Raw genomic sequence first — 26,495 nt, 5'->3', positions numbered from 1 at the left:
TGCAATGCTGCCGGAGGCTTACTTCCATTGACCAACTATCTGGCATTAGTCACAGAAACGGAAACAGAAACTGAAACGGTGGCAGCGTGTGCGTTTTTACTAGGAACGATGTGCATTTTAACCTTCGTTCAGATCTGAAAACGGATGGTCTTGAGGTTGCATGGGTAGATATTCTTCTTCCTATATGTCGTCCTATACTTGTTGGTGTGTGCTATCGGCCTCCTAAGCAGAATAATTTATATGGTATATTATATACTTGAATCGAATTGCTGTGATCACAATGTATTTGCTGATAGGGAATATTTTCTGCTTGGGGATTTTAATACAAATGTGCAGTTATCACCCAAGAAAAGTACACTAGTAAATGCCCTGTATAACTTTAATCAATTATTTGGACTAAAACAACTGATTGAGCCAACCCGGGTGTGTATTGACAGTAAATCAACTTTGGATTTGATTATTGTATCAGACCAAGAGAATGTCTGCCAGTCAGGAGTCTTAAATATTGGTTTTAGTGATCATATGGTAACCTACTGTACCCGTAAGACATCCAAAATGCTACTAGAGCCAGGTAATAACTACATAAAGGTCTATGAAACAATAATCAAAGGAACGTTTTGTAGAAGTACTTGGCATTATGGATTGGTCTCATGCACTAAACTGGGATGCTGCTCAAGCTTGGTATCCTTTTAAAGATCGGTTTCTGTCTGCACTCGACTCTCTGGCTCCTACTAAACAAACTCTAAACAGTGGTCAGGGAAATGGATCACTTCCCGAGATCTTATACCTCAAAACGAAAATGGATCACAACCTGGCCAGATTCAGAAGGACAAATCTGTAACAAGATTATGATGGTTATATTAACAGTAGAAACCAGGCAAGATACAAAATGGAAAAGGGCAAATCCCAGCATTACATAGACGCTGTTAATGAAAACTTACATCAGCCTCGTAAACTGTGGAACATTTTTAAGGACATTGGCTCAACTCCCCATAAGGTAAAATCCTGTACTATTGGCCTGGATATTGATTATGTTTTATGCTATGACCAGGAAAAGGTTGCAAATTATTATTTATTTTTTTACTACTATAGCCTCATCTCTGGTAAAGAAGTTACCGACCTGCTCTGGACACTATGGCCAGTCTTTCATTAAGAACGTTTACCATAGCAAAGCTATCACAAATTATTTGTTTGAGCTGTGAATTGTAACAGAGGACAAAGTTTCAAATCTAGTATGCTTAATGAGCAAAAACAAAGCAACTGGGCTGGATAATCTTCCTGCAAGATTCATCAAGTATAGTGTTTGTGTCACTGCTAAAATGATAACGCATATTGTACATTTTTATTAGTAGTGGTACATTTCCCAATGATCTCAAAACAGCTGGGGTGGATCCGCTCCACAAGAAGAGCAGTAACATTTTAATCCACTTGAGGGATACCTTCTCGAGCACAAACTTCTTTATGAACTACCATCTGGCTTTAGAACAGCTCATTCCACTGATACTTGCCTTATCCACCATTTAGACCACATTAAGCAGGAAAGTGAGAAGAACGAACTATACAGGTATGGTCATGTTAGACTTACAGAAAGCTTTTGACACTGTGGACCATGATATTCTCCTGATGAAACTGAAATGCATGGGTCTAAATGATGTAGCAGTGAATTGGTTGAGGTCTTTTCTGACCAACAGAACACAAGTATGTAATGTTGGTGATGTTCTGTAAGAGGCCAAAGAAATATCCTGTGGAGTACCGCAGGGATCAATTTTAGGGCCTCTCTTATATACGTTAATGATATGCCAGATACAGTAAAGCGCAAACTCCTTCATTATGCTGATGATTCAGCAATGCTGGTATCAGCGAAGGATACAGTTTACATAGAGGAGACCCTGAGTAAGGATTTGCATTTTGTTAGAGATTGGTTGACTGACAACAAATTGTCTCTACATTTGGGAAAAACTTAATTATATTTTGTTTGGAACAAAATGTAGATTGCTTAGGGCTGACCAGATATAGGTAAACTGTGCAGGCAAGGAGATTGAATCTAAAACAAGTGTAGCTTATCTTTTGTGTGTCCCTAGATCAATCCCTTTCTGGAGACCTGATTGCTGCTAAATTTCTTTCTACAACGGCAAATAAACTGAAATGTTTATATCGTAACTGTCACGTTCGTGAGGAGAGACGGGCCAAAGCTTGATATGGGTTCCACATCTTTTAATTCGTGAAATGCACAAAAACAATAAATAGCAAACGACACGTGAAGCTATGGAGTGCTCACAGGCAACTACACATAAACAAGATCCCACAAAAACCAGTGGGGAAATGGTCCCCAATCAGAGACAACGATAAACAGCTGCCTCTGATTGGGAACTATACCTGGCCAACATAGATATAAACAACCTAGATTACCCACCCTAGTCATACCCCGAACTAAACAAAATAGAGACTAAAAAGGCGCGACAGTACCCCCCCCCCCCCCCCCCCCCCCCCTCCCCCCCAAAGGTGCGGACTCTGGCCTCAAAACCTGACTCGATAGGGGAGGGTCCGGGTGGGCATCTAGCGTCGGTGGCAGCTCTGGTGCGAGATGAAGAACCCGCTCATCCCGCGGATCCAGCCTTTGACCCGGGCTGAACACTGGGCCTGGACTGGACCTCGGTGCAGAGGAAGGCTCCTGCCATGGAGCGGGACTGGACGCCGTGCCTGGACTGGGCACCGGCGCAGAGGAAGGCTCCCACTATGGAGCGTAACTGGACGCCGTGCCTGGACTGGGCACCGGCGCAGAGGACGGCTCGGCCTTTGAGCGGGACTGGACGCCGTGCCTGGACTGGGCACCGGCGCAGAGGAAGGCTCCTGCCATGGAGCGGGACTGGACGCCGTGCCTGGACTGGGCACCGGCGCAGAGGAAGGCTCGGCCTTTGAGCGGGACTGGACGCCGTGCCTGGACTGGGCACCGGCGCAGAGGGAGGCTCCTGCCCTGGAGCGGGACTGGCCACCGTGCCTGGACCGGGCATCGGCACAGAGGAAGGCACCGGCCTTGGAGCGGGACTGAACACCGTGCCTGGACTGGGCACCGGCGCAGAGAAAGGTTCCTGCCCTGGAGATCGACTGGACACCGATGCTGGACTGGACACCGCCGCTGGACTGGACACCGTGCCTGGACTGGGCACCGGCGCAAAGGAGGACTCCAGCCATGGGGCTGGGCTGGACACCGGGCCTGGACTGGACCTCGGTGCAGAGGAAGGCTCCTGCCATGGAGCGGGACTGGACGCCGTGCCTGGACTGGGCACCGGCGCAGAGGAAGGCTCCTACTATGGAGCGTAACTGGACGCCGTGCCTGGACTGGGCACCGGCGCAGAGGACGGCTCGGCCTTTGAGCGGGACTGGACGCCGTGCCTGGACTGGGCACCGGCGCAGAGGGAAGCTCTGCCTTTGAGCGGGACTGGATGCCGTGCCTGGACTGGGCACCGGCGCAGAGGAAGGCTCCTGCCATGGAGCGGGACTGGACGCCGTGCCTGGACTGGGCACCGGCGCAGAGGAAGGCTCCTACTATGGAGCGGAACTGGACGCCGTGCCTGGACTGGGCACCGGCGCAGAGGAAGGCTCGGCCTTTGAGCGGGACTGAACACCGTGACTGGACTGGGCACCGGCGCAGAGGAAGGTTCCTGCCCTGGAGATCGTCTGGACACCGATGCTGGACTGGACACCGGCGCTGGACTGGACACCGTGCCTGGACTGGGCACCGGCGCAAAGGAGGACTCCAGCCATGGGGCTGGGCTGGACACCGGGCCTGGACTGCAGACCGTCACTGGAGGCTCTGGACTGCAGACCGCGGCTGGAGGCTCTGGGCTGCAGACCGCCGCTGGAAGCCTGGTGCGTGGAGCTGGCACAGGACGTACTGGGCTGTGGAGGCGTACTGGAGGTCTGGTGCGTAGAGCCTGCACAAATTGTCCCGGACAGATGACACACTCCGCACGGCGAGTGCGGGGAGCTGGCACAGGACGTACCGGACTGAGAAAGCGCACTGGAGGCCTGGTGCCTGAAGCCGGCACAAGTGACACCGGACTGGTGACACGCACTTCAGGGCGAGTGCGAGGAGCAGGCACAGGACGTACCGGACTGGGGAGGCACACTGGAGGCCTAGTGCGTGGAGCCGGCCATAGGTGGTACCGGACTGGTGACACACACCTCAAGGTGAGTGCGGAGAGCTGGCACAGGACGTACAGGGCTGGGGAGGCGTACTGGAGACCTGGTGCGTGGAGCCGGCACAGATTTTACCAGACTGATAGCACGCTCCTCAGGACGAGTACGGAGAGCTGACTCGCCGACCACCCCTTGTCCCCCCCAAAAAACAATTTTGGGCTGGTTTTTGTGCTTTCTTTGTGGCCGTGAACCCCGGCATCGTAGCTGTCCTCCCTTCTTTCCTTGCATCTGCCGCCAAGGAAGGCTATCCTGTCCTGCCAGGATCCCTTCCCATCCAAGAGCTCCTCCCAAGTCCAGGATCCCTTCTCCTCCTGGGCACGCTGCTTGGTCCTGTTGTGGTGGGATCTTCTGTCACGATCGTCATAAGAACATGAGGACCAAAGCGCAGCGTGATATGGGTTCCACATCTTTTAATTCGTGAAACACACAAAAACAATAAAGAGCAAACAACACGTGAAGCTATGGAGTGTTCACAGGCAACTACACATAAACAAAATCCCACAAAAACCAAAATGGCTGCCTAAATATGATCCCCAATCAGAGACAACGATAAACAGCTGCCTCTGGTTGGGAACCATACCCGGCCAACATAGATATAAACAACCTAGATTACCCACCCTAGTCACACCCCGACCTAACCAAAATAGGTAATAAAAAGGCTCTCTATATGGTCAGTAACACTAGATATTTTAACATCAAAGTTTAGAACTGCTTGTTTCAACCTTGATTCAGTGTCATTATGATTATGCCTGCTCTGCTTGGTATATTGGGCTATCAAAAACGCTGAAAAAGACGCATGCAAAATAATGCTATCAGGTATATGCTGAATGTCCTCCCTAGGATCCACATAGGGAGGTGGGCTTGTTGCCTTTGGAGTACAGAGTGGACCAACTTAAAATGGATCATATGTTTGACATCTTAAATGATCATGCCCCAGGTTATATGAAAAAACACATTGATATGATCTATAACCAGCACAGTTACAATACCATAGCTAGTGTTATGTCTTGTAAAATCCCAAGAGTAAACGTACTGCGAGGAGCACATTTTTTTTATAAAGGCATTTGTCTCTTTGGAGTAGCCTCCCCTTCGAGATCAAGCAAAGAAAAAGTAAAAAATAGGTTTAAAAAGCAGGCAAATGTTTTCATTTGGAGAAGGTTGTCTGAGTAAGAGAAACCACTCCACTGCCCCGTGTGCCCCCTACTGCTGGTCAGGTGTATTTATTTGAAGGATCGGTATGATGTCCAATTAATAGTTTGTTTGAATGTGAAATGAATATAGTTGATTTAAGGTAAGTTAAGACCCCATGAAATGGACAAACAGGTAAGGGAAAAGTGCAGTGAATAGTGCCACTTTTTAGGACGTCAATATAAATGAATGTATTTATGGTTTGTAATTTTGTCTTGCCTTTTAATCATTTATATGTGTTATTGTTTTTACCATTGAGGACCACTTTGGAAACAAGCATTTTAATTCATACTTTCAAGTGATATCCTCTGGGTCCACATTGTACATTTAGTTGAATATGTCTGTTATCCTCCCAAAAAATACATTCAATTTAAAAGAAAAAAAACCAAGACCATCCTAAATGTTAACAAGCAGCTGTCCATGCTAGAACTCAACTAGGTAGCTGCGTGCCTTCATCAGGCGTTTGAGCTTGTTCTGCAGTGCAGCCCTCTTGCTGCCGATGTCAAAGTCCTCCTTCAGCAGCTGCTCGATGTTGTCCTTCTCCTGCAGAGTCTGAAGCATCTCCCTCTGCAGCTGGGAAGCAAACTCCTGCAGGACCAGGTAGCGGATCACCATGGGAATCTGATCAGCCAGACGCTGACTGGATATCTGTCAAAGATAAAGAGACAGACAAGACAAAACACCTATTAATAAAATAGACATAGCACATTTACATATAACAATATAATCTAGCTTTCAGGGAATTGGTGAAGAAATTAGTTTAAGTTCCATTCAATCTCTGAGTTAGTGCCCTCTTATCCCTAGTCTAAAGAGCTGGTGGAAATACAGGTAGGTTCTTGTTTAGGGTGTTAGGCCAGCATCTAAGATAGTGATTTACACAGTGCTTACCCTGTAATAGGACTTGAGGTGCAGCATCATCTCCTGTAGGGTGGCATGGTTGTCTGTGCTAAAGATCGTACTCCTTATCTTAGGGGTTGGTAAGGGTCGGTCGTCTTCCTCCTCCCTCTTCCTCTCACTCAGACTGTGGCTGTAGGTGCTGTCCTGTGTGTACACTATCATCTCCATCTTGAACTGAGTCCTCAACATGGACTCAGCTGTAGACTCATTCACCTGCTTAATGGCCTCAATCTTTGTCTGTAGTTGAAACAAAACACAACTCAGTCAATCAACAGGAGATAAATGTAGTTGGTGCATGTCAGCCATCTCATTCACATACAGGTTGATGACCAACTGTGGGAATATCAAAGATAAATGGTGACATTAATATTGCATGGTGTGAGATAAACCTTTGCTGATTTCAGGAGGTTAGGAAATCCAGTGAAGCTGCTCTGAGCCAGCAGTAAGAACACCTTCCTAACGGCATCTAGAGAAGGGAAGAAACACCATAACATCACTCTGACACAGGACTCACAGATAGATTACATTCTTGGATGGAAAATATACATAAAGCATCTTGGCTTTATAGTTTGGCAAATAGGCTCCCATATTAAATAATATACTTGGTTTTAGTATATGGATAAAAAAGTGGGAAAAAATAAGAACCTTCTCAAACATATACTATACCTGAAATCTCCTTCAGTTTCTTGACTGCTGGTTCCTCGAGTTGTTTGATCTGGTCTTTCACCATCACCTCAAAGGTCTTGTAGTTGATGAACCCTGGGAGCTCCCTTCCACGGTACGTCTTCTCATAATTAGACACTTCTCCCTCGATCCTCTGGTTAACTGCAATATACAAAAGGATGTCATTATGTTGCATTACACTAAATAAGCAAGTGTGTGAGCCTTCCATGTCAAATACAAATTCTGTACATCAATCTCAATTCAAATAGCAATTCTTTGTTATCTAGCTCGCTGAAGTAAGCCATTGTTTTTGATGGGTGCATCGGAGCATGATAATGGTGAACTCACAGTTTTCTCCAGAGCGATCCAGGTGTAGCTTCCATTTCCCAAACTCTTGTCTGAGTGTGGAAAAGACATTGAGACGAACTCCACTCTTCAGCTCCTCCCCAGTGCTCAGGTTGATGGCATCCTGGGTGAACGCAGTCACTTTCTGAGACACAGAAAGAGAAGTTATTAGATACTTGGGAGGGGTAGATGTGTAAAGAGAAACAGCTATGGATAAGATTTCATCAACTTTCAAATGCTTTCCTGAATTGATAAGTTTTGCTAACAAAGACTGTTGTGAGTTTGGATCAAGGCCAGAGCTGAGTGAAGGAGAGGGTAACTAAATCATCTGTTGCAGGCTGGGGAGCTCACATCGATCAGGAAGTATATCCTTTCTGCCGAGTCCTCAGGGGGTCCGGTACCATATCTTTCCAGCTCGGCATGTGTCTCTGACAGCTTTGCCTCAATCTGCTCTTCTAGACGAGGCAGGGATTTCTAAAGGGCACAACGCAGAGTCATGGCTTATAGCAACAGTCACTCAGTAACAAATGTATAGGATTTTGTGCAGTAACATCTAATGGAAGAAGAATTTACCTCGATATGATGCACCAGTTCAAGAGTTAATTTCTCTGCCAGTTTAGGGATGGTGGCATGGCCCTCATCATAAAGTGTGCTGCAGAAAGGTTAGAAAAACAGGTTTTCACAACATACCAAGTAGTTTGGTTACCACACAGGTACACAATTCAATTAAAAACTAACACACTTTGAGTGTTTAAAATGGGCACTGGATCAAATTTGCTTCATGCTTTCCAAGACAGCTTTTAAAATCTTCAACCCAGAGGACCAACCTGAGATGAGCGTGCTCTTTGAAGAAAGCCTTCTCCCTCTCTGTGGCCTCGGTCAGTGAGACTCGCTCCATGATCTCTTTCTGGCCCCTGCACTTGACTATCATGTAGCCCTTAGTCAGGTGGATAACCTCATTATGAACTATGTCCACCACCGTCTCCTCTGTGCCTTTGTCTACCAGGTCAGGCTTGGTCAGGATGCCTGTTCAATGGGAAACGCACACAAGTCTAACTCATTAAAGTCAACATAAGTCAACATGGTTCATAATAGTTGAGTAAATCATAAAAGGGGGATTACCTAATGTCCTTTCCCCTTCAGGGTCCACCTCTTGTGCCATCTGCAAAGCTTCTGTGGTTGCAATGTCAACATTGCATGGCACAACCACCAAGTTGATTGTTTCTTGCTTCATGATGAACTTCCGTATCAGTCTCTTAATCTGAAAATGTCATATATATTATACATAACATGTCGTGGGGGGACTTGGTTTCTGGGTTAAAAATGCAGTGTATTCCCACAAACATTGTGTGTGGGGTGGAAGGGTGTACCTGTTCACCAATGTTCTCAGGTTGACCTTTGACAGCTACCCGGGCGATGCCTGGCAGGTCGATGAGTGTGAGGTCTGGGACGTCAGGGGAGCCAATCTCTAGGCTGATGAGGTCATCACTGATACCCACCCCCACACCTGCCATTTCATCCTGGGCTGAAGGGAGGAATAAGAATACAGAACACCGTTGCTAGAAACCACCAGGGTTCCAACAGCACAATAGTAAAGTGGATCAAGTTATCTTTTTTTTTGTATTTAATACTTTATAGGTGTGCTCTCTTATGGATTGGAGAACATAGTTTAGACTTTAGAGACTTTCATCTTTGCCATGATCAGCAGACCAATGACCACACCTTCACGAATTTTCTTCTCCACATCAGAGGGATCCTCAATCTCCTCCTCATGGTCTTGGTAGCTGATTTTTCCGTGCCATTCTTCTCCTTCTCTCTTCCTCTTCATCTTCAGCTCGAGAGGGCATCGTGTTACAATACCTGTCAGAGTTGACAGAGGAATTAGAAAGCATGAAAGAGATTAAATTAAACTGTAAGAAACACAGAAAAAACAGTCCATATACAACATTTTCCCAGTACAATCAAATTAAATTGTGAAATATTCCATCTTTCTGTGCTTGTAGTTGATCCCCAAAAACATTTGACATCTTGTTTTAAAGAAAATTGATAGTCACATTTTGCTCAGTCATCAATCATTGATCATAATGCATTATGAAAATGTATCGAAAGCATGTTAGAAAACGCTCCAAACCAATTCTGAATGATGTCTCGGCACAAAAAATATATATACTGTATAATGTTCCACTGTCCCATAAATCCGTGTTGCTGTTGTAAAGAGCATCATTCAAACATGGATTCATGGCACAGTTGATTTATTTTGTATTTTTATGAGTGCAGAGACATCATTCAGAGTCAGAATGGGATTTTGATGTAATAATTGGTGTGGAGTGTTTTAGTGTTTTCTAATATGCGTTACACATATTTGCATATTGCAATACAGTCAATGGCAAGTGATGACTCAGCAAAATGGGAAGTATAATTCTCTGCAATGAAAAAATAAATATATATAATACAAAAAAAACATTGGGGAATCAATTACAATCACAGAAAAAGTGAAAATAAAGCCGCATATAAAATGGGTGAACTTCCTCTTTAACATATTAAACTAAGAGATCAAATGATAACCAAATGAATACAGATTCACTTGTTAAACCTCTCTGAGACATTGATAGATGATAAATATTTGTTACCTCAATTTATCAAACTATCACTCACCACTCCCCCTTGGCAAAGCCACCCCAGACAGCGCCTCCAGCACCGAGCTCTTTCCCGAACTCTGGTCGCCTATCACGGCGATGGCAGGCAGCGCAAGGTCCTTCTCCACACCAAGGGAGCGCAGGGAGTCAATAAGGTCTATACAGGGACGCACCTTCTCCTCATAATGTTGGTTTAGAGTGTTATTCATGGTGTATTATTATTTAGTGATAAAACTTAAATAAAAAGCTAAGTGTCCTGCTCTCTGATAACCACTGCGTGTCCCTTTTCTCCGATACAGGAGATTTTACGTCTCGATACGTTTTATAATGGGTAAAACAACCGGTTCCGTGTGTTCAGTGTCATCCCTGGGAATCGAATCTTAAGCGTTTGTTCCCACTTTCATTTCTTCATCGAAAGTTAGTGCCGAACCTGGAAGCTGCATCCAACTGAACCAAACGACGTGAGACATGGCGTCATTTCTAGGCTACACCACTAGATGGACCTGTCTCACTAGATAAGTTATAGACTACTTTAGGTTTCTTGTGTGGCCTGCCTGACGTGGACTGATAAAGAGCGCAATGCATTTGACAGCTCAAAACGGTTTTTAATTTTCACATATTTTTAATTTTGACAATAGATTTAAAAAACAATTGGTTTAACACTCCAACTAAATCCAAATAGGTCAACCTAAACTGGGAGGCCATTCCCACTGGGCACAGACGTAATTTCAACGTCTAGTTTTGATTTACTTTTGGTTGCGTTGTCAACTAACGTGAATTCAACTTGGAATCAACAAAAATTATCACCCCTTCATTGGATTTAAGCTATTTTTCACCATAGAACTTTATAATAAAGGATTGCATGCCTCTATCATCACATTTGTAGGCTAATGCAAGCCTACTATTCCTAATGTGATTATTAGATTGGATAGTGGTAATTTAGGCTATTAATAAACGTGTAGTGGGATAGGTTTATAAGCTACAGTTGAAGTCGGAGGTTTACATAAACTTAGGTTGGAGTCATTAAAACTTGTTTTTCAACCAGTCCACACATTTCTTGTTAACAAAATATAGTTTTGGCAAGTCGGTTAGGACGTCTACTTTGTGTGTTACGGTGCGTGAATGAGGACCCAAAAGCGAATTAACGTAAACAGAGCTTCTTTAATAACAAAACAAAACGTAGGCTCAGATGGACCGGCAGGTTCCGACAGGACAGGACAAGGTTGCAGCAAACATGACGATAGTCTGGTTCAGGCATGAACAACACAAACAAGAATCCGACAAAGACAGGAGCAGAAACAGAGAGAGATATAGAGGACTAATCAGAGGGAAAAAGGGAACAGGTGGGAAAAGGGGTGACGAGGTAGTTAGGAGGAGACAAGGCACAGCTGGGGGAAAGAGGGGGAGAAAAGGTAACCTAACAACGACCAGCAGAGGGAGACAGGGTGAAGGGAAAGGACAGAAACAAGACACAACATGACAATACATGACAGTACCCCCCCACTCACCGAGCGCCTCCTGGCGCACTCGAGGAGGAAACCTGGCGGCAACGGAGGAAATCATCGATCAGCGCACGGTCCAGCACGTCCCGAGAGGGAACCCAACTCCTCTCCTCAGGACCGTACCCCTCCCAATCTACTAGGTACTGATGACCACGGCCCCGAGGACGCATGTCCAAAATCCTACGGACCCTGTAGATGGGTGCGCCCTCGACAAGGATGGGGGGGGGGGGGGGGAAGACGAGCGGGGGCGCGAAGAACGGGCTTGACACAGGAGACATGGAAGACCGGGTGGACGCGACGAAGATATCGCGGAAGAAGAAGTCGAACTGCGACAGGATTAATGATCCGAGAAATACGGAACGGACCAATGAACCGCGGGGTCAACTTGCGAGAAGTGGTCTTAAGGGGAAGGTTCTGAGTGGAGAGCCAAACTCTCTGACCGCGACAATATCTAGGACTCTTAGTTCTACGCTTATTAGCAGCCCTCACAGTCTGCGCCCTATAACGGCAAAGTGCAGACCTGACCCTCTTCCAGGTGCGCTCGCAACGTTGGACAAAAGCCTGAGCGGAGGGGACGCTGGACTCGGCGAACTGAGATGAGAACAGCGGAGGCTGGTACCCGAGGCTACTCTGAAAAGGAGATAGCCCGGTCGCAGACGAAGGAAGCGAGTTGTGGGCGTATTCTGCCCAGGGGAGCTGTTCTGACCAAGACGCAGGGTTGCGAAAAGAAAGACTGCGTAAGATGCGACCAATAGTCTGATTGGCCCGTTCTGCTTGACCGTTAGACTGGGGGTGAAAGCCGGAAGAGAGACTGACGGAAGCCCCAATCAAACGGCAAAACTCCCTCCAAAATTGAGACGTGAATTGCGGACCTCTGTCCGAAACGATGTCTGACGGAAGGCCATGAATTCTGAAAACATTCTCGATGATGATTTGTGCCGTCTCTTTAGCAGAAGGAAGCTTAGCAAGGGGAATAAAATGAGCCGCCTTAGAGAACCTGTCGACAACCGTAAGAATAACAGTCTTCCCCGCTGACGAAGGCAGTCCGGTGACAAAATCTAAGGCGATGTCTGCGCGCAGACCGAACAAGCAGCCACGAAGCGACGCGTGTCATGCTCCCGGGTGGGCCACCAAAAGCGCTGGCGAATGGAAGCAAGCGTACCCCGAACGCCAGGGTGGCCGGCTAACTTGGCAGAGTGAGCCCACTGAAGAACGGCCAGACGAGTAGGAACGGGAACGAAAAGAAGGTTCCTGGGACAAGCGCGCGGCGACGGAGTTTGAGTGAGTGCTTGCTTTACCTGCCTCTCAATTCCCCAGACAGTCAACCCGACAACACGCCCCTCAGGGAGAATCCCCTCGGGGTCAGTGGAGGCTACTGAAGAACTGAAGAGACGAGATAAAGCATCAGGCTTGGTGTTCTTAGAGCCCGGACGATAAGAAATCACGAACTCGAAACGAGCGAAAAACAGCGCCCAGCGCGCCTGACGCGCATTAAGTCGTTTGGCAGAACGGATGTACTCAAGGTTCCTATGGTCAGTCCAAACGACAAAAGGAACGGTCGCCCCCTCCAACCACTGTCGCCATTCGCCTAGGGCTAAGCGGATGGCGAGCAGTTCGCGGTTTCCCACATCATAGTTACGTTCCGACGGCGACAGGCGATGAGAAAAATACGCGCAAGGGTGGACCTTGTCGTCAGAGAAGGAGCGCTGAGAAAGAATGGCTCCCACGCCCACCTCTGACGCGTCAACCTCGACAATGAACTGTCTAGAGACGTCAGGTGTAACAAGGATAGGTGCGGATGTAAAACGATTCTTGAGGAGATCAAAAGCTCCCTGGGCGGAAACGGACCACTTAAAGCACGTCTTGACAGAAGTAAGGGCTGTGAGAGGGGCTGCCACCTGACCGAAATTACGGATGAAACGACGATAGAAGTTCGCGAAGCCGAGAAAGCGCTGCAACTCGACGCGTGACTTAGGGACGGGCCAATCAATGACAGCTTGGACCTTAGCGGGATCCATCTTAATGCCTTCAGCGGAAATAACAGAACCGAGAAATGTGACGGAGGAGGCATGAAAAGAGCACTTCTCAGCCTTCACAAAAAGACAATTCTCTAAAAGGCGCTGGAGGACACGTCGAACGTGCTGAACATGAATATGGAGTGACGGTGAAAAAATCAGGATATCGTCAAGGTAAACGAAAACAAAGATGTTCAGCATGTCTCTCAGGACATCATTGACTAATGCCTGAAAGACAGCTGGAGCGTTAGCGAGGCCGAAAGGAAGAACCCGGTATTCAAAGTGCCCTAACGGAGTGTTAAACGCCGTCTTCCACTCGTCCCCCTCCCTGATGCGCACGAGATGGTAAGCGTTACGAAGGTCCAACTTAGTGAAAAACCTGGCTCCCTGCAGGATCTCGAAGGCTGAAGACATAAGAGGAAGCGGATAACGATTCTTCACTGTTATGTCATTCAGCCCTCGATAATCTATGCAGGGGCGCAGGGACCCGTCATTCTTCTTAACAAAAAAAACCCCCGCTCCGGCGGGAGAGGAGGAGGGGACTATGGTACCGGCGGCAAGAGCTACAGACAAATAATCTTCGAGAGCCTTACGTTCGGGAGCCGACAGAGAGTATAGTCTACCCCGGGGGGGAGTGGCATACGACCGGTGTGGAGGAAGAGAGGTGGCCCTGGACCGACTGAACACCGTGCGCAGATCGTGATATTCCTCCGGCACCCCTGTCAAATCACCAGGCTCCTCCTGTGAAGAAGAGACAGAGGAAACAGGAGGGATAGCAGACATTAAACATTTCACATGACAAGAGACGTTCCAGGAGAGGATAGAATTACTAGACCAATTAATGGAAGGATTATGACAAACTAGCCAGGGATGGCCCAAAACAACAGGTGTAAAAGGTGAACGAAAAATAAAAAAATAAATGGTTTCGCTGTGATTACCAGAAACAGTGAGGGTTAAAGGTAGCGTCTCACGCTGAATCCTGGGGAGAGGACTACCATCCAGGGCGAACAAGGCCGTGGACTCCCTTAACTGTCTGAGAGGAATGTCATGTTCCCGAGCCCAGGTCTCGTCCATAAAACAGCCCTCCGCCCCAGAGTCTATTAAGGCACTGCAGGAAGCTGACGAACCGGTCCAGCGTAGATGGACCGACAAGGTAGTGCAGGATCTTGAAGGAGAGACAGGAGTAGTAGCGCTCACCAGTAGCCCTCCGCTTACTGATGAGCTCTGGCTTTTACTGGACATGAAGTGACAAAATGACCAGCAGAACCGCAATAGAGACAGAGGCGGTTGGTGATTCTCCGTTCCCTCTCCTTAGTCGAGATGCGGATACCTCCCAGCTGCATAGGCTCAGCACCCGAGCCGGCAGAGGAAGATGGTAGTGATGCGGAGAGGGGGGCAACGGAGAACGCGAGCTCCTTTCCACGAGCTCGGTGACGAAGATCAACCCGTCGCTCAATGCGAATAGCGAGTTCAATCAAGGAATCCACGCTGGAAGGAACCTCCCGGGAGAGAATCTCATCCTTTACCTCTGCGCGGAGACCCTCCAGAAAACGAGCGAGCAAAGCCGGCTCGTTCCAGCCACTGGAGGCAGCAAGAGTGCGAAACTCAATAGAGTAGTCTGTTATGGATCGATTACCCTGACATAGGGAAGACAGGGCCCTGGAAGCCTCCTCCCCAAAAACAGATCGATCAAAAACCCGTATCATCTCCTCCTTAAAGTCCTGATACTGGTTAGTACACTCAGCCCTTGCCTCCCAGATTGCCGTGCCCCACTCACGAGCCCGTCCAGTAAGGAGAGATATGACGTAGGCGACACGAGCAGTGCTCCTGGAGTAAGTGTTGGGCTGGAGAGAAAACACAATATCACACTGGGTGAGGAACGAGCGGCATTCAGTGGGCTCCCCAGAGTAACACGGCGGGTTATTGATTCTGGGCTCCGGAGATTCGAAAGCCCTGGAAGTGGCCGGTGGATCGAGGCGGAGATGGTGAACCTGTTCTGTGAGGTTGGAGACTTGGGTGGCCAGGGTCTCAACGGCATGTCGAGCAGCAGACAATTCCTGCTTGTGTCTGCCTAGCATCGCTCCCTGGATCTCGACGGCTGAGTGGAGAGGATCCGAAGTCGCTGGGTCCATTCTTGGTCGGATTCTTCTGTTACGGTGCGTGAATGAGGACCCAAAAGCGAATTAACGTAAACAGAGCTTCTTTAATAACAAAACAAAACGTAGGCTCAGATGGACCGGCAGGTTCCGACAGGACAGGACAAGGTTGCAGCAAACGTGACGATAGTCTGGTTCAGGCATGAACAACACAAACAAGAATCCGACAAAGACAGGAGCAGAAACAGAGAGAGATATAGAGGACCAATCAGAGGGAAAAAGGGAACAGGTGGGAAAAGGGGTGACGAGGTAGTTAGGAGGAGACAAGGCACAGCTGGGGGAAAGAGGGGGAGAAAAGGTAACCTAACAACGACCAGCAGAGGGAGACAGGGTGAAGGGAAAGGACAGAAACAAGACACAACATGACAATACATGACATTGTGCATGACACAATACATTTTTTTCCAACAATTGTTTACAGACAGATTATTTCACTTATAATTCACTGTATCGCCTACCTTCAAACTCAGTGCCTCTTTGCTTGACATCATTGTAAAATCAAAATAAATAAGCCAAGACCTAAAAAAAAAAAATTGTAGACCTCCACAAGTCTGGTTCATCCTTCGGAGCAATTTCCAAACGCCTGAAGGTACCACCATCATCTGTACAAACAATAGTACGAAAGTATAAACACCATGGCCGTAATACTGCTCAGGAAGGAGACGCGTTTTTTTCTCCTAGAGATGAACATACTTTGGTGCGAAAAGTGAAAATCAATCCCAGAACAACAGCAAAGTCCTTGTGAAGATGCTGGAGGAAACAGATACAAAAGTATCTATATCCACAGTAAAACGAGTCCTATATCAACATAACCTGAAAGGCTGCTCAGCAAGGAAGAAGCAACTGCTCCAAAACCGCCATAAAAAAGCCAGACTACGGATTGCAACTGCACATGGGGACAAGATTGTACTTTTTGGAGAAATGTCCTCTGACCATCGTTATGTTTGGAAGGTAAAGGGTGAGGCTTGCAAGCCGAAGAACACCATCCCAACCGTGAAGCATGGGGTTGGCAGCATCATGTTGTGGGGGTGCTTTGCTGCAGGAGGGACTAGTGCACTTCCCAAAATAGATGACATCATGAGGAAGGAAAATTATGTGGATGTATTGAAGTAACATCTCAAGACATCAGTCAGGAAGTTAAAGCTTGGTTGCAAATGGGTCTTCCAAATGGACAATGACCCCAAGCATACTTCCAAAGTTGGCGCAAAATGGCTTAAGGACAACAAAGTCACGGTATTGGAGTAGCCATCACAAAGCCCTTTGAGGGCAGAACTGAAAAAGCGTGTGCGAGCAAGGAGACCTACAAACCTGACTCAGTTACAACAGCTCTGTCAGGAGGAATGGACCAAAATTCACCCAAGTTATTGTGGGAAGCTTGTGGAAGGCTACCCGAAACGTTTGACCCAAGTTAAACAATTTAAAGGCAATGCTACCAAATACTAATTGAGTGTATGTAAACTTCTGACTCACTGGGAATGTGATGAGAGAAATAAAAGCTGAAATAAATCACTCTCTCTACTATTATTCTGACATTTCAGTCTTTAAATAAAGTGGTGATCCTAACTGACCTAAGACAGGGAATTTTTACTAGGATTAAATGTCAGGAATTGTGAAACTGAGTTTAAATCTATTTGGCTAAGGTGTATGTAAACTTCCGACTTCAACTGTATATCAGAGACGTTTCCTTTGAGCGTGAAAAATATGTCCCTTGATAAACATTTCATGCAATTCTAATACACTTTATATGACAGAATAATGGTAGCCTAGGCCTTCTCTACTGACAACAGATCAATTAAAAAAAAACTTGTATTGAATGCAACCATGTAATCTAGGTCTATGAAAAAGGGCTTGGCTAAAAGGGATCCAGCTTTTGTCAAATTGTCAGAAGTAAAATAATAATAATAATAATTGCGTTTTAGCTAACCCTAACTCCTTTCCTAACTTTAACACAATTCTCCTAACCTGCTACGAAATGTCAAATATGACGTTAATTTAACAAAAGCTGGATTCCTTCTAGGCATGACCATGAAAAGGGGGAAACGCAACATTGTTGTCCAAAAAAACTCCAGTGGTATCATATTGTATGGCTAGATCATAAATGAACAAATGTCCAGACAGAGGTTTGAGTTTACGAATTCCCGGTTTATAAACAGCCTACTGTTTGGCCGTAGCCCACGCCAAATAAATCAAGGATCACAGTATAAAATAACAGTGACCATCTCTTCATAAGACAAAACCTAAGAGAGAGAACAATAGCTAAGCATGGTCTTAAACTTGCGGCAAAGATGTTCTAAGATTAGATGTGGTCTATCGTTTCCAATGGAGGCAAGTGAGAGTCGGTGGGATCGTGTGTCGAGATGGGTTCTTCAAAGTCACGTGTATTAGTCTATGAGATGTCAGTCAGTTGGCTTAGTGACGTCAATAAAAATATTGTCATCATCATATTAACATATATATCATCATATTCGAATTAGGTTAAAAATGAGATGCAGACGTTGGACTGGAGATTTGGAGAAGAGGGACTTCAACATATGTTTTGATGTATCTAACGTTAAGTAGCTATTCGTTGTTGAGCCTTGTATAATGCCACCAAGATAGAAAAGTAAGTTACAAATATATAGTTTAATGTTATACATGTTATATAAATGATTACTTAAACGTTTTGTAGTGGGCGTTAACTGTTTGGCTAGCTATTTTCCGGTAACATGCTGAGGGACAGTAACGGTAAATTAGCTAACAGTTAATAACGTTAAATTAGCTGGGCTCCGAACATGCAAGAAACTAGCTGAGGACTAGTTAACAGTTGTCATTTTGCTAACCAATACTGAAGATTATTGGTAAAATATAATTGAGTGAGGTTATTAATAGCTAACCTGTTACTCTTCTCTTAAAACTTGTTGAGGATAGGGGGCAGTATTTTCACTTTGGATGAATTGCGTGCCCATAGTGAACTGCATCAAACTCTGTCCTATATTGCTAATATATGCATATTATTATTACTATTGGATCGAAAACACTCCCGAAGTTTCAAAAACTGTTTGAATTATGTCTGTGAGTATAACAGAACTCATAGGGCAGGCAATCTTCCAAACAAGGAGTGAAATTCTGAAAGTTGTAGCAACTTTGACGTCATTGCCCCCTCCTTTCCCAACAAGATATGGATCTGGAAGCACTTCCTACGCCTTCCACTAGATGTCCTCATTCAGTAGAAAGTGTAATGGAGCACTTGCTGTGAACTTTGACTTAATGGGAGGGAAAATAGTCAGTGTCGCAACAGAATGCCATTTTGCTGTGGCGCATTTCTCTGTGGCTGCTACGGCTGTTCCATTCGGCCCCAGATGAAAACGTATGATCCGGTTGGAACGTTATTGGATATATATGATAATAACATCCTGAAGATTGATTCTCTACTTAGTTTGACCAGTTTATTTGACCTGGAATATATCTTTTGGAAGTTTTCGTGCAAGTTATCTTGGACCAGCAGTCAGTTTTTGGGCACGTGAGCTGAAAGTGATAGCAAATGCAGCTACTTGGACACTAGTATTGGACATTATGGAACAAAACAACGATTTATTGTGGAACTAGGACTCCTTGCACTACATTCTGATGAAAGATCATCAAAGGTAAGGGAATATTTATGTTGTAATTTCGTATTTCTGTTGACTCCAACATGGCGGTTACGTCTGAGCGCCGTCTCAGATTATTGCAATGGTAGGCTTTTTCCGTAACGTTTAAAAAAAATCTGACACAGCGGTTGAATTAGAACCAGTGTATCTTTAATTATATGTAGAACATGTATCTTTAGTCAAAGTTTATGATGAGTATTTCGGTTATCTGGCGTAGCTTTCTATAATTCCTCCGGATATTTTGGAGGAATTTCTGAACATGGCGTCAATGTAAACCAAGATTTGTGGATGTAAAAATGCATATTATCGAACAAAACATAAATGTACTGTGTAACATGTCATATGACTGTCATCTGATGAAGATTTTCAAGAGGTTAGTGATTTTATTTCTAATCCTGCTTTTGTGATTTTATCTTTGGCTGGAAAAAATGGCTGCGTTTTTTCTTTGGTTTGGTGGTGGTCTAACATAAATATATGTTGTGTTTTCGCTGTAAAACATTTTAAAAATCTGACATGATGGGTAGATGAACAAGGTGTTTATCTTTCATTTGAGGTATTGGACTTGTTAATGTGTGAAAGTTAAATATTTCGAAATAATATTTTTGAATTCCCTGCGCCACCTTTTCAGCTGAACGGGGGGGTGAAGTTCCCTGAGGGGAACTCCTTGCCCCAACAGGTTTTAATATATGTTATAATTTCACATTGGCAAGAAGAGAGAAATAGTAGATAGCTTGATATACAATATTGTAATGAAACAGCAGGGAGCAGGTCTCGAACCCTCGACCTTCTTGCCCGAAGTCCAGCGCGCTATCAACTGTGCCGCAAAACCCAGGGTCGCTACACTACTCCCTTCTTTCAAGAGTCTTATAGGAACGCGCAAAACATTTAAACGTGTTAACCCTCGCAAGACTGCAGGCCCAGACGGCATCCCAAGCCGCGTCCTCAGAGCATGCGCAGACCAGCTTACAGACATATTCAATCAATCCTTATCCCAGTCTACTGTTCCCACATGCTTCAAGAGGGCCACCATTGTCCCTGTTCCCAAGAAAGCTAAGGTAACTGAGCTAAACGACTACCGCCCCGTAGCACTCACTTCCGTCATCATGAAGTGCTTTGAGAGACTAGTCAAGGACCATATCACCTCCACCCTACCTGACACCCTAGACCCACTCCAATTTGCCTACCGCCCAAATAGATCCACAGACGATGCAATCTCAACCACACTGTACACTGCCCTAACCCATCTGGACAAGAGGAATACCTATGTGAGAATGCTGTTCATCGACTACAGCTCAGCATTTAACACCATAGTGCCCTCCAAACTCGTCATCAGGGGTCCCTGGGTCTCGATCCCGCCCTGTGCAACTGGGTACTGGACTTCCTGACAGGCCGCCCCCAGGTGGTGAGGGTAGGTAACAACATCTCCACCCCGCTGATCCTCAACACTGGGGACCCACAAGGGTGCGTTCTGAGCCCTCTCCTGTACTCCCTGTTCACCCACGACTACGTGGCCATGCACGCCTCCAACTCAATCATCAAGTTTGCGGACGACACTACAGTGGTAGGCTTGATTACCAACAACGACGAGACGGCCTACAGGGAGGAGGTGAGGGCCCTCGGAGTGTTGTGTCAGGAAAATAACCTCACACTCAACGTCAACAAAACATAGGAGATGATCGTGGACTTCAGGAAACTGCTGAGGGAGCACCCCCCTATCCACATTGATGGGACAGTAGTGGAGAGGGTAGTAAGTTTTAAGTTCCTCATAGTGGAGAGGGTAGTAAGTTTTAAGTTCCTCGGCGTACACATCACGGACAAACTGAATTGGTCCACCCACACAGACAGCGTCATGAAGAAGGCGCAGCAGCGCCTCTTCAACCTCAGGAGGCTGAAGAAATTCGGCTTGTCACCAAAAGCACTCACAAACTTCTACAGATGCACAATCGAGAGCATCCTGTCGGGCTGTATCACCGCCTGGTACGGCAACTGCTCCGCCCACAACCGTAAGGCTCTCCAGAGGGTAGTGAGGTCAGCACAACGCATCACCGGGGGCAAACTACCTGTCCTCCAAGACACCACCCGATGTCACAGGAAGGCCATAAAGATCATCAAGGACATTAACCACCCGAGCCGCTGCCTGTTCACCCCGCTATCATCCAGAAGGCGAGGTCAGTACAGGTGCATCAAAGCAGGGACCGAGAGACTGAAAAACAGCTTCTATCTCAAGGCCATCAGACTGTTAAACAGCCACCACTAACATTGAGTGGCTGCTGCCAACACACTGACTCAACTCCAGCCACTTTAATAATGGGAATTGATGGAAATGCATGTAAAATATATCACTAGCCACTTTAAACAATGCTACTTAATATAATGTTTACATACCCTACATTACTCATCTCATATGTATATGTATATACTGTACTCGATACCATCTACTGCATCTTGCCTATGCCGTTCTGTACCATCACTCATTCATATATCTTTATGTACATATTCTTTATCCCTTTACACTTGTGTGTATAAGGTAAAAGTTTTGGGATTGTTAGGTTAGATTACTTGTTGGTTATTACTGCATTGTTGGAACTAGAAGCACAAGTATTTCGTTACACTCGCATTAACATCTGCTAACCATGTGTATGTGACAAATACATTTGATTTGATTTGATTTAATGTACAATGTTACACCTCCATAAGAGACAAAGTTTTGTCAATTATGTCCTCCATTTTTGTTATTCCAATCTATAAGATGACGACGAAGTTGGTTTTGGTGGCTTTTAGTCTTGTGGCATGCCTACTTTGCATTTGCCTGTTGTGAATTTGACAACTTCCTTTCCAGGAGCTGTATTCTCTTAAAGTAACATCTGTATGAGATTAACTTTGTGATTGTTTTGTTTCAATGTGTGTGCAATTAATCACTGTGGGTGCATTATTATTATTATTATACTATAGACATTCAATTGGATGATGGCCTCCTCCTGCATGACACCTGAGCTACATTCTGCTTCCTTTCAAGCCTGAGCTTCCTCTATCCTCCTGAGGAGGACTCCTTCCGCTACCTCGGTCACCTGAGCTTCCTCCTGTATGCATGTGAGGAAGCCTCCTGCCACCTCTGTCACTCGACAAACCACCTCCTGCAGACCACCTGAACTAAATTCAGCATCTGCTGCTTCCTCTGCTGGGTCTATGCTCTCCTTCACTCTCTTGTTCTCTCTGACTTTCTCACCTAAAACTCCTACATCTGCTTCCCTGTCCTCTCCTTCAAAAATAGACAATTCAAGACTTGAAACCTGTTGATAAAACAATAATGATCCATCTTTAATTGCTACGAACTTTGTGGTTGGCTTACTACTTTTTGTACTACGCTGTGCATCTGCTGCAGATTGAGGGGGTGAATGCAATTTATTCTGGTAGGTACTGCCTCGGAAGACAGTGTTTTCCATGAACCCTGTTGAAAGACATTTTTATCAGAAAAGTATAATATGACTGAAATGTATTTTTATTGACCAAGATAATAATCAGAATAAATCACTCTTCAAAGTGCGCCTCACACACAGAGTAACCCCCTTTCTTCAGGTCCTCAAAGGACTTCTGCAGACTGATGTCCCTACGCCTGGTTTAATCTCACATTTGATTGAATTCAGCTAGATGTTGGTCTATGTTTAAGGTCTCCTGTTTTATAGTTAACTTAAGAGTGTAGTGGTTGCTATAACATCTGTGGTAGTATATTGTAGATAATAGGTAATGTCCTCTATCCCTGTTATTCACCCTGATTTTTACTTTTTAATAGTACTCTACAGTTAATTATACAGCTGCCGGGTTGTTTTTCTCTCTGTATGTGTAAGAGGAGTGCGACATACACTCCAAAACTGACACTCCTCTGTGAGACACCACCTTAACAACCATCGCCTGATTAGCAACACCTCCAAAAGTACATATTATAGAATAAAGACCCACACATTATCCTGTCCTATGAAACTTTAGAATAAAGACCCACACTTTATCCTATGAAGCATTTTCAATTGCTGCCCTCTTAAAACTGATTGATCTTTTGAAGCTCTGCTCTAATGGAACCTGTTCAGTTTGTCTCAGTTGTTGAAACTTATTATGTCCATACAAATATTTACACGTGTTAAGTTTGAAAATAAACGCAGTTGACAGTGACGGGACGTTTCTTATTTTTCTTTGCTGAGTTTATATAGCTATATCCTATTATAATCTATATTTTGTTTTCTCCTATTGCAACTGAAAATACAAGGATAAAGTTCACATTATCATAGGAGAGTTCGATGGTTACAAGCTCGGTGACAGAGGGTACCCCTGCCAGCCCTATTTGCTGACCCCTTACCCTGAGCCCGGCCTGCAGCAAAGTTATAACTTGGCTCACCGCAGGACACGAGCCAGGGTAGAGGACCATTGGGATGCTCAAGGCCCTGTTCCAGTGCCTTCATAGGCTCTGGGTCACCCCAGAAAGGGCATGTGACATTATTGTGGCATGTGTGATTCGCCACAACATTGCCACAATTAGAGGAGAACAATGTCCTACTCAACCAGTGAACGGTCTTGATAACGATCCTGACCACCCCGCTGACACACGAGATGAAGAGCATTAAGAGATACAATATGCTACCATAATTTTTGATTGATCCATCACCTCCCCAGTGTCAAATAAAGACAATATGCTTTCCTTTTTATGAAGTCTTTATTTCCTGCTAGTACAAATGCAGTACAGTAGTTCATATTTTTGTTGTTCAAACAAGTAAAATAATTTACCTGTGGGCACCTCACTCACCTTTAACTGATGTTCTACCTGTGGGCACCTCACCCACCTTTAACTGATGTTCTACCTGTGGGCACCTCACTCACCTTTAACTGATGTTCTACCTGTGGGCACCTCACTCACCTTTAACTGATGTTCTACCTGTGGGCACCTCACTCACCTTTAACTGATGTTCTACCTGTGGGCACCTCACCCACCTTTAACTGATGTTCTACCTGTGGGCACCTCACTCACCTTTAACTGATGTTCTACCTGTGGGCACCTCACTCACCTTTAACTGATGTTCTACCTGTGGGCACCTCACTCACCTTTAACTGATGTTCTACCTGTGGGCACCTCACCCACCTTTAACTGATGTTCTACCTGTGGGCACCTCACTCACCTTTAACTGATGTTCTACCTGTGGGCACCTCACTCACCTTTAACTGATGTTCTACCTGTGGGCACCTCACTCACCTTTAACTGATGTTCTACCTGTGGGCACCTCACCCACCTTTAACTGATGTTCTACCTGTGGGCACCTCACTCACCTTTAACTGATGTTCTACCTGTGGGCACCTCACTCACCTTTAACTGATGTTCTACCTGTGGGCACCTCACTCACCTTTAACTGATGTTCTACCTGTGGGCACCTCACCCACCTTTAACTGATGTTCTACCTGTGGGCACCTCACTCACCTTTAACTGATGTTCTACCTGTGGGCACCTCACTCACCTTTAACTGATGTTCTACCTGTGGGCACCTCACTCACCTTTAACTGATGTTCTACCTGTGGGCACCTCACTCACCTTTAACTGATGTTCTACCTGTGGGCACCTCACCCACCTTTAACTGATGTTCTACCTGTGGGCACCTCACCCACCTTTAACTGATGTTCTACCTGTGGGCACCTCACTCACCTTTAACTGATGTTCTACCTGTGGGCACCTCACCCACCTTTAACTGATGTTCTACCTGTGGGCACCTCACCCACCTTTAACTGATGTTCTACCTGTGGGCACCTCACTCACCTTTAACTGATGTTCTACCTGTGGGCACCTCACCCACCTTTAACTGATGTTCTACCTGTGGGCACCTCACTCACCTTTAACTGATGTTCTACCTGTGGGCACCTCACTCACCTTTAACTGATGTTCTACCTGTGGGCACCTCACCCACCTTTAACTGATGTTCTACCTGTGGGCACCTCACCCACCTTTAACTGATGTTCTACCTGTGGGCACCTCACTCACCTTTAACTGATGTTCTACCTGTGGGCACCTCACTCACCTTTAACTGATGTTCTACCTGTGGGCACCTCACTCACCTTTAACTGATGTTCTACCTGTGGGCACCTCACTCACCTTTAACTGATGTTCTACCTGTGGGCACCTCACCCACCTTTAACTGATGTTCTACCTGTGGGCACCTCACCCACCTTTAACTGATGTTCTACCTGTGGGCACCTCACCCACCTTTAACTGATGTTCTACCTGTGGGCACCTCACCCACCTTTAACTGATGTTCTACCTGTGGGCACCTCACCCACCTTTAACTGATGTTCTACCTGTGGGCACCTCACTCACCTTTAACTGATGTTCTACCTGTGGGCACCTCACCCACCTTTAACTGATGTTCTACCTGTGGGCACCTCACTCACCTTTAACTGATGTTCTACCTGTGGGCACCTCACCCACCTTTAACTGATGTTCTACCTGTGGGCACCTCACCCACCTTTAACTGATGTTCTACCTGTGGGCACCTCACTCACCTTTAACTGATGTTCTACCTGTGGGCACCTCACCCACCTTTAACTGATGTTCTACCTGTGGGCACCTCACTCACCTTTAACTGATGTTCTACCTGTGGGCACCTCACTCACCTTTAACTGATGTTCTACCTGTGGGCACCTCACCCACCTTTAACTGATGTTCTACCTGTGGGCACCTCACCCACCTTTAACTGATGTTCTACCTGTGGGCACCTCACCCACCTTTAACTGATGTTCTACCTGTGGGCACCTCACCCACCTTTAACTGATGTTCTACCTGTGGGCACCTCACCCACCTTTAACTGATGTTCTACCTGTGGGCACCTCACTCACCTTTAACTGATGTTCTACCTGTGGGCACCTCACTCACCTTTAACTGATGTTCTACCTGTGGGCACCTCACCCACCTTTAACTGATGTTCTACCTGTGGGCACCTCACTCACCTTTAACTGATGTTCTACCTGTGGGCACCTCACTCACCTTTAACTGATGTTCTACCTGTGGGCACCTCACCCACCTTTAACTGATGTTCTACCTGTGGGCACCTCACCCACCTTTAACTGATGTTCTACCTGTGGGCACCTCACTCACCTTTAACTGATGTTCTACCTGTGGGCACCTCACTCACCTTTAACTGATGTTCTACCTGTGGGCACCTCACCCACCTTTAACTGATGTTCTACCTGTGGGCACCTCACCCACCTTTAACTGATGTTCTAGCAGTTGTATTTCTAT

The 26,495-nt window shown here is 45.9% G+C and overlaps 1 protein-coding gene across 1 annotated transcript; it reads right to left on the bottom strand.

Annotated features, from left to right (window-relative positions):
* Positions 1 to 4,595: 4,595 nt before the first annotated feature.
* Positions 4,596 to 10,255, bottom strand: LOC110494493 (interferon-induced GTP-binding protein Mx3). Its single transcript, XM_021569609.2, has 12 exons — positions 9,949 to 10,255; positions 9,016 to 9,153; positions 8,664 to 8,818; positions 8,416 to 8,554; positions 8,121 to 8,319; positions 7,867 to 7,945; positions 7,645 to 7,767; positions 7,297 to 7,438; positions 6,952 to 7,110; positions 6,675 to 6,751; positions 6,277 to 6,522; positions 4,596 to 6,036 (listed from the first exon to the last, which is right to left on the bottom strand). Exons 1-12 carry the CDS (start codon positions 10,136 to 10,138, stop codon positions 5,812 to 5,814), a joined length of 1,872 nt encoding a protein of 623 aa, XP_021425284.2. The 5' UTR covers positions 10,139 to 10,255; the 3' UTR covers positions 4,596 to 5,811.
* Between the last annotated feature and the right edge of the window lie 16,240 nt (positions 10,256 to 26,495).

Source organism: Oncorhynchus mykiss, chromosome 17 (assembly GCF_013265735.2).
Source record: "Oncorhynchus mykiss isolate Arlee chromosome 17, USDA_OmykA_1.1, whole genome shotgun sequence".
In the NCBI taxonomy this organism is placed as follows: domain Eukaryota; kingdom Metazoa; phylum Chordata; class Actinopteri; order Salmoniformes; family Salmonidae; genus Oncorhynchus; species Oncorhynchus mykiss.
Note: the sequence above shows the minus strand (reverse complement) of the source record. Positions and strands in the feature narration are given on the sequence as shown.